An 8,591-nucleotide genomic window follows, 5' to 3' on the forward strand; every position below is an offset into this window, starting at 1 on the left:
GAAAATTTTCAAGTATAATTTATTTTAATCAAATACTTAAATAATTACAGTTTATAAAAATAATGTTACCCTAAATTTAAATTTGAGAAACAATAAATCTGCCCATCGAGAATGGAGATTCAAAGATTTTCTTTTTGTTTCTCAAACTCAAATGTTACATTAAGTTATGGAACTCACATAGATTTGATGAATATGAAAAATCATCTGATGTTCAAAGTAGTCAACACTCGAAACATTAGCGTATGTTTTTTCAGAGGATAATTGAGCATTTAGTATACGAGCTGAAGGATAGTGTAAATGAGTAAGAAAAATTCAGTATTGAGAAGTGAAAGAATATTTATGTATGCATAGTTAATACTTAATTAATCAATATAAAAAAAACATTACCTAATGTGTTACGTGTATACCTTCAAAGCTTATTATTATATATTATTGGTCAATGCAAATATGTAAATAAAAGTAAAGTCATTAAACATAATCAATAAAATTCAACATACCCATTTGACATCTTTAGAGGGGATAAAAATCGCAGCAAAAAACCAAAACAGTAATTAAAATCATGATAGCGAAACTTCCTTAATTAAGATTCAACAAACAATCAGTATAAGCAGATTTTATGTGCGTATTTAATTGGGAGTTTTTTTAAAAGTATACAGTGAGTTCAAATGTTTAACAAGACAATGTCAATGTGTTACCGACTGTAAGGGAACCAAATAAATGTACAATTTTGGCTTGTTTCAAAATGGAAATTCGAATGATTTTTACGCAAAAAATTTGTTACATATACAAGGTTTATGAATTTTATTTAAATGGACTGAAAATGAAAACCATATGTGGTTAAAATCCAAAAGTTTTTTTAAATTTTTAACAATAAGTACATACTTGCGTTCTCATAATTTACCCAAATATTTCGATTTTGGGAGCCATTTTCAATGAGATGTAAGTAACTCGATATTAAAAAAAGGAATCAAGTTGGGGTAGTAGTGGTGTTTGAACCTCGGACCTCTGATCCGTGAGTTTGCGACACTAGCCACGGGCTACAGCTCAATTCAAAATTCGTAATATCAATTCGTTTAGTAAATCAGACTTTATAACGTTTTAAAGTTGGTATTAATAATATTGTATCAATTATTTAACTCACAGGTTACCAACCAGCACTATAAAACACTAAAATTTTAAAGAATTTAAGGCAAAATAAGTAATAACATTTTAATATTCTTTCACATAATTGTTCACACTTGAATACACAAATTCTTCACTCTCTTATATCACGCAGCACAGACCAGCAATTATGGGGTTATTCCGAGAGCAAGGGGTCATATTTGAAATAGCTAATGTTAAGTCAACTGGCTTTGCTCAACCAAAAATATTTAGAATAACAATAAAGTAATGTGCGGAGATTAGAATATGAAATTTCGGGAAGGGCATATTACTCAACTTTTGGTATTAAATCTACACAAATATTGAAGTGTCTAAAAAAAGAAGCACAAGAAAAACTACCAGAAATTGACTTGTTATTTTACAATACATATAAACCTATTGAAAGTTGTGGAAATAAAAATCTCAGCAGCCTTTTTTTAGTTCAGATTTAATAATACGATAGAGGATTTTAAAACTTAGATTAAAAAAAAAAATACTAAATAGCACCTACACAAACTATCGTATGTTGAAAACATGAATTTTTCAGAAGAGAAGACATCTATTTTATAAATGTATATAATTTAGGATTATACTTAGTAAAATTTATGTAAATCATGTAACATCAGAAAGTTATGTTCATAATTAACAACTTTAAATGTCTTTGCTGTCCAAAAAAAAGTTTTTAACATACGATGGTTTACATAACTGTCTTCAAATCTAAGATAAAAAACAAGAATTAAATAATATTGCATCAAATGAAAAAATAACTCCAGTAAATATCAACAGATGGAAGAGTTGAGGAAATGTGGATGTTCAAACATGGGCAGAATGGTGAATGTTACACAGTGTGTAAAGTGGCCACTTAAACCAGCCAAGGACAGGTCATAAGCCCTGTAAATGCCTGGACTGCCATATTCCCTTCTCAAAAATGTTTTCCCTCTCCGTTGAAATAAATTTAACTATCAATAGAATGTTTCATCTTTCTTCGCTTGTCAAATTATTTCACAAATATTTGTCATTTTTCAATCATAGGTTTATTCTCAAGTCAAAATTACGGTATATGAAATTAGATTTTTGATTGCTGAAATTATTTAGAGATAAGAAATGTCAAGTGCAACTCAAATTAACAATTGATTCTGATAGTTCCTCTCATACATGCTACCACTTAATATGAACTTAACACAGATATTGTTACTACACACATACAATATGTAATAACTTGTTTATGTAGAGATTATAACATCAATTAAATATTAAACCATCTAGTAATGAAATGATAAGCAATGGATAAATCTGGACAATTCACCATCGGCCACAGTTTTAACGGCTCGGCTACTTCAACTGGAGAACTGTGTTAGTTCACTTGCCCACAAAACATAACTTTTATTAAAGTTTTCTCTATTCAGTAGCAGCCATGGCTCTCGCTTGTGCCCGCACACGTTTGTCATATTCCAGTCTGTTTTGGCTGAAAGAAAAAACCATGGAATTAGAAATATTAAGCTAGAAGGAAAGTCACATGGAGCATTGGGAAGGGGGTTATTTAACTTACTGGCAAAGACATGCATGGGAGTAATAGACAGTAAATTAAAATTAGCTGTTGCTTACACAATAACTGTTGGCAGAAATTCATAATGGAGTGTAAATAGGGAAATATAAGGTTTTTTTAAACGTTTTTAATGTAATAAAGGTTTATGAAATACTGTCCAGTAAAAAAAAAATTTGTTAGTAGCATTAAAAATATTTTTAAATTTGTAATTTTAAATTCCTGCAAAAATGGTCAATCCATTGGCCACGCCCCTAATACGTCACGATTCATGTTTATTTGTTCCTGACCATTCAAATTTGTTTAGACTCATACTATAATGGTGAATGTTACACAGTGTGTAAAGTGGTCACTTAAACCAGCCAATGACAGGTCATAAGCCTTGTAAATCCCTAGACTCCCACATTCCCTTCTCAAAAATGTTTTCCCTCTCTGTTGCAACAAATTTAAATATGAATAACTCCCTAGGGAGAAAATCCAGCTAGTCTGCAAGCATTTGGACATACTCAAAACAATGTTGATATATTTCTTTGTTTATAATGGAAAAAAAAAGTTCAATAAATATTTGTGTTTTTATGATTTACCCAAATATTTTAATTATAGGGGTTATGTTCTATGGGTTGTAATGCATGGTATACTGGACTTGGAAGTATTTATGTACTTTTTACGTATGTATGTGCATATAGCTTCCCTAACCGAAAATCTCACCGCACACCCCTGGCACACCCCTGGTGTACCCTGGTGTATGTATTATTATAGATACCTAGAAAATAATATAAAAATAATGTAAATGAATGCCTCGAGACATGTTTATAGACAAGAATAAATAAAAAGTTTTATGTGAAACAGATAAAAAAAAATATATACGAGGTGAAATTTTCAATTATTTTATCATTGATCTATATATGACTTGTATAAAATAACCAACACACATGATGTGAATGACTCACAGAGTGAGTCACGTTCAGTCAGTTATGTTGGGATTTTAATGAGTCACAAAACAAGTCATTTGATACAATATTATTTTGGTATGTATATATATTTACATATTTATACACACACAATTCTGGGTTTTTTATCCCAAGGGGGAGTAGGTATATTATTATTTATATCACTACAGAGATGAGTAGAATTTTTTGTTAAACCCAACCTATGACAGGTCATAAGCCCTGTAAACGCTCGAATATCCATAATCTTGAAACAAAAAAATTCTACTCATCTCTGTAGTGATATAAATAATAAGTCATTTGATGTTCACATGTCGCAAGAAGATCTTATTTGAATTTAAAAACAAATGGGTGGCACAAATTCTATTATTTATCTGGTTTATTGGATCAAAAACGACCGCACTCACATTCTTAAAAAATAATATTTTGAAGGGTTATATTTTTTTGTTAGAGGCTCTTATTTTTATAGAGGAGTAATGGAAAATGACATTGCTTTTCACTCGATTCTTGATTACTATTAACACATGACAAAAGGTTGTTTTCAGAATTGTTAAGCTTTCCACCCCCCTCCAGTAATTGTAAGATTTAGCATTAAAAAAATAAAACGTACGTTAAGCATTTATATTTGCAAGTCCGGACTAAAATATTTATTATTATTAGGTATTAAAACCTAACTCGGGTTGTTATGAATAGGATAATGGCATCACACTATAGTTCAATGACCAATACAGAACTGGTTAATTGAAACTTAAGTAAAAATAGCACAAATTTAATTTGAAATTAAAATATTTTTGGCTTTAAAGCCGTGGTTTTTTTCAAAATCAGCAGAAATCTGTTTTTTTGTCTTTTGTTATCGCTCAGATATTTTTCATGAATTTAGTGAATAAATAAAAAAATGAGTTCCATCGTGGTACTAATGCGGTGCAAACAGCATGCAAAAACAAATATGTGTACTGGCGAAACAACATTAGAGAATGCATTGCACGATTTTGGTTTGATCGCTTTTCAACCTCAAAAATTAACCCAGTGGAAGACCAGAGACTAAGGTTGAAAATGAGGGAATTGAAAGCGATAGTGAAAGCAGACCCATCTCAGAATAGCTGAGGTAGCAGCAGCTATCAATGTAAGTGACAAAACAATATTAAGCCATTTACATAAAGTTGGCAAGTAAAGAGGCTTGTAAAGCGGGTATCCCATGAGCCGAATGAACACCAGTGGGCAGTTTGCGTTGATGTCTGCTTCGTTTTTTTTAGGGAATTCTGAGTAAGATCATTACTTGCAAGGAGAAATGGAAATCATAAGAATTTATTGCAGTCGTAGATAAAACGGTTCCCGCCAAACAATGTCTAAAATGAAAGATCACTCTAATGAGGCTTATGGTAACGGTGTGGTGATTTTGCGCTGGCATTATCTACTACAGCTTCATAAAATCTGGCTCAACTGTAATGGCAGATGTATATTATCAAGAATTGCGGACAATGATAGAAGAGCTCGCAGTAAAACGACGGAAACTAATCAATTGTATATTGCCACTGTAGCTTCACGACAACGCCGGGCTGCAAACTTTACAGTAGACCAGCGGTTTCCAACCTGAGGCGCGGACTATTGCCAGGGGAGGCGCCATAAATTAAAAAAAAAAAAATAGAATTATCATACGATAGCTCACTGAAACAGAAGTTTTTAAAATGAAACCTTAAATTAAATTTTGGATGAACTTTAGCGGAGAGTATGAATCTTTGTATTGCAAAGAAATGCAGGTATTTCTTCCGTGTGTAACGTCTTATTTATGTGAAACGGGCTATTCGGCACTGGTTGCAATAAAAACCAAATATCGAAACAGGTTAGAAGTCGAAAAGGAGATAGGAGAGGCGGTCTCCATATTGCTACCAAGATTTGATAAACTTTTTGCCAATAAACAACGACAACCCGCCCTTGAGGTATTATATTACGAAAATGGCGCTATATAAGTTATCCATAATTATTATTATGATAACCCTTGCATTCAATTTTTAGATTATGTACCATCCTCCAAAAAAATATACATGAACGTACATATATGTTATAGCATAACCTTGTTATTATTCTGTTGATTGTAATTTACAGTTTTTGTTGTTGTAATAAAGTTTTAATTATTTGAAACGAGTCAATATTATTATAACTATTCAAAAATAAAAGATAGAGAGGCATGGATTTTTTTTTCAGTGAGGCGAAGTAGCATAAAGGTTATTATTACATTTGTAATTATGAAACCGATTTGACCAGAATTGTGGTTTGAAGCCATTGTCCTAAACACAGGCGATATGCTCCATGAAATGATGTTCAATAGTTCCCATTGAGTTCATTAATTAAAGTTTTAAATTTAGAACCTTACCAATAAATAGTGTAAGCCTCTGCTTGCGCAGGGTCCTTAATATTAGGCTCGTTGAGGAGATCCTGGATGCCGAGTAGAATCTGCTTGATGGTGATGGCCGGGCGCCAGTCCTTCTCTTCATCCAGCAGCGACAGGCACACTGTACCCGAGGGGTAAACATTGGGGTGGAACAGGGGGGGCTCGAACTTGCACTTGGGAGGGCTGGACGGGTAGTCGTCCTTGAAGATCATTCGGAGCTTGTAGGAGCCACCCTCCCAAGGAGTCTACAAAAATATTTTTGAGTCCAGATCAGATAAACCAAGCGAACTATATCCTAAAAGATGGTGCTTAAAAATCCCTCTGAAGGCAATGCTGTAACGTCATGTTATATTAAGCTAAAGATGACTTGTTTTTAAATGAGGCACTGAGAACTATAGGAGCTTAAGCGACATTTGACATTAATTTAATCTGAGTATGTAGTTAGATGAAAAGAAGTCATGAGTTTTGAGCCACTCTAACTCAAACACCTGTATTAAAGCTGGAAACTATATAAACAAAAAATCTGTACGGCAATATTTAAGTTTCACAAAAAAATAATGCCATCAAATTTTAAAGTGAAATATAACCGCCAAATTTGTAAGGGATTTTATTTTTCATTTAAGTTAAGAAAAAAATCTCAAATTAACTTTGCAATTTAATATGAAAAAAAAAACAAGTGATAAGTGTTTGGAAGTCATTTAGCCAAGAACTGTTTAAATGTTGCTGAAGTTCCTCTGGATCTCAGCGCCTCAAACAGGGATTTAAAAACAAAAAATAACACATTTATGAGGCGGTAAGCGCACTAGTGACGTAACCCACACATAGATATAAATCGACTTAAACATATAAAAGGGTCTATAACCATGCGATTTAAAAACTAGAAATGATTGGACCCATTTTTAAATGGCACTGTTCACACCATTACCAGTTCGCACGCAGGGCTATGTGCATGGCTACATGCATATAAAAAAAATGCAGTTGATTGTTGTTGTTGTAAAAATATTTAATTTTTTAATTAACATAGTTTGACATGTTTATAAAATCAAACGGTTACAAATGTATAGATACATATAAAAGTACCTTGAAATATAGTAAGAAAGTTACACCAAAAAGTTGAAAACACAACACGGTATACTAATGAATACTAACAAATGTTTATTTATTATTTATTTTAACATTTAGAATATAAATATTTTTTATTAGTTTGACAATACAATTAATTGTTTGGTATTGTATCTCGAAAAATATCACAAGCCTTTATGCAAAAATTTAAGGTTAAAATAACTTAAGACAAAAGTAATTGTATGCTCATGAAAACTCATCAAAATAAAGGAGTTGGCTGCAGGTACTTAGGCAATAACTCTCTCTAGAGAATAATTTGTTTATAAAACATTAAGTAGGTCATGCTGGTACACCATTTCATAAGGCGAGACATTGTAAATAAATTCAAACACTATACCATTTTGGTACGATTATGCACTGTCAACATGTAAATCTTCCCGGTAACATTTATCAGAGAAACCTCTTTAAAAAATAAAAAAAACAAAATATAAAATGAGGATACTAACGGATTTTTTCCCGGGTATCGCGCACTCCCATGTCATGAGGTTGAGAGTCCCGTCGGTATTCTTCAGCGGTCGAGCTACAAAACCCTGGAAAATAGACGAGAAATAATAGCACACCATCAGGTTAACGCGTTATTGTAATCATCTATTAAAAGCAGAAATATTATTACTAGTGGGAGGAATCGGCGAGCGAGATTTAATAGATGATAACAATGAAATGTTTATTGGCTACATTTAACTGTCAGAAGGAATATAAAGATTGTAAATATACATTTAAGTAATGGGAACCTGGGCAATTTTACGAACGGGGTTTTTGTTAAACATTCTGTCTGTACTTACAAATGGGTGGTCTTTGCGCCAGGCCTTCCTTTCTTCGGCGAGACGTCCACTCGCGATTCCAGACATTTCGAATGATTTAAAAAATCTAAACTTATTCAAACGTGAAACATGCACTTAAAGGTGTTTGAGTTGGACGAATTGAAACACTTTCCCCAGAAAACTAGGCAAACACAAAACCTAGAAAATTCTGGCGCGTCCGCGTACAGAACCAACGACAAGACAAAAACTATTTTTTCAAGAAAAATTATGACTTCCGGTCAAGTTAAATGCTACATTCTAAATGTATTTGAAAATTCAGTTCAAATTAATGGAAAAGTAGTTAAAAACATAAATAAAAACCAAAAATATTTTTCTCTATTTTTATTAGAATATGGAATTATTTGTTATAAAAACAAATGGTATTAATTCAACGGATATAGCAACTAATGACACCTGCCGGTAAAATTTACATACATGAATGTCTATGAAATATTTTCTCTATGGTATGGCTGATGAAAAAGTACCTACTAGTAAAACAACGGGGCTAGTAGTGAAGTTAAAATAGGGTTGCGTAGTTTTTATGTTTTAAAAATGTTAAAGATTCTCAAACAAATAAATTGCAATGAGAGAATCGATTGAATTCCAAAATGCGCAGAATGGGACACAATAGTCTATTTTCGTGTTGAGGC

At 32.3% G+C, this 8,591-nt stretch overlaps 1 protein-coding gene across 1 annotated transcript; it reads right to left on the minus strand.

The window, feature by feature from the left end:
• Window positions 1-8,150, minus strand: lwr (ubiquitin conjugating enzyme lesswright). The gene is made up of 4 exons (XM_088225803.1): window positions 7,924-8,150; window positions 7,588-7,671; window positions 6,002-6,264; window positions 1-2,605 (listed from the first exon to the last, which is right to left on the minus strand). Exons 1-4 carry the CDS (start codon window positions 7,987-7,989, stop codon window positions 2,539-2,541), a joined length of 480 nt encoding a protein of 159 aa, XP_088081929.1. The 5' UTR covers window positions 7,990-8,150; the 3' UTR covers window positions 1-2,538.
• Between the last annotated feature and the right edge of the window lie 441 nt (window positions 8,151-8,591).

The sequence above is a fragment of the Micrasema longulum genome, unplaced genomic scaffold, assembly GCF_059751315.1.
Source record: "Micrasema longulum isolate JH-2025_06_02 unplaced genomic scaffold, ASM5975131v1 h1tg000006l, whole genome shotgun sequence".
Taxonomy (NCBI): domain Eukaryota; kingdom Metazoa; phylum Arthropoda; class Insecta; order Trichoptera; family Brachycentridae; genus Micrasema; species Micrasema longulum.

What these genes read in the sequence shown, in the direction of transcription:
- lwr (XM_088225803.1), bottom strand. Translation starts at nt 7,989, where the DNA reads ATGTCTGGAATCGCGAGTGGACGTCTCGCCGAAGAAAGGAAGGCCTGG. An exon ending in GGCGCAAAGACCACCCATTT is followed by an intron (nt 7,672 to 7,923) that starts GTAAGTACAGAC and finishes TCTATTTTCCAG; the next exon opens with GGTTTTGTAGCTCGACCGCT. An exon ending in CGATACCCGGGAAAAAATCC is followed by an intron (nt 6,265 to 7,587) that starts GTTAGTATCCTC and finishes ATATTTTTGTAG; the next exon opens with ACTCCTTGGGAGGGTGGCTC.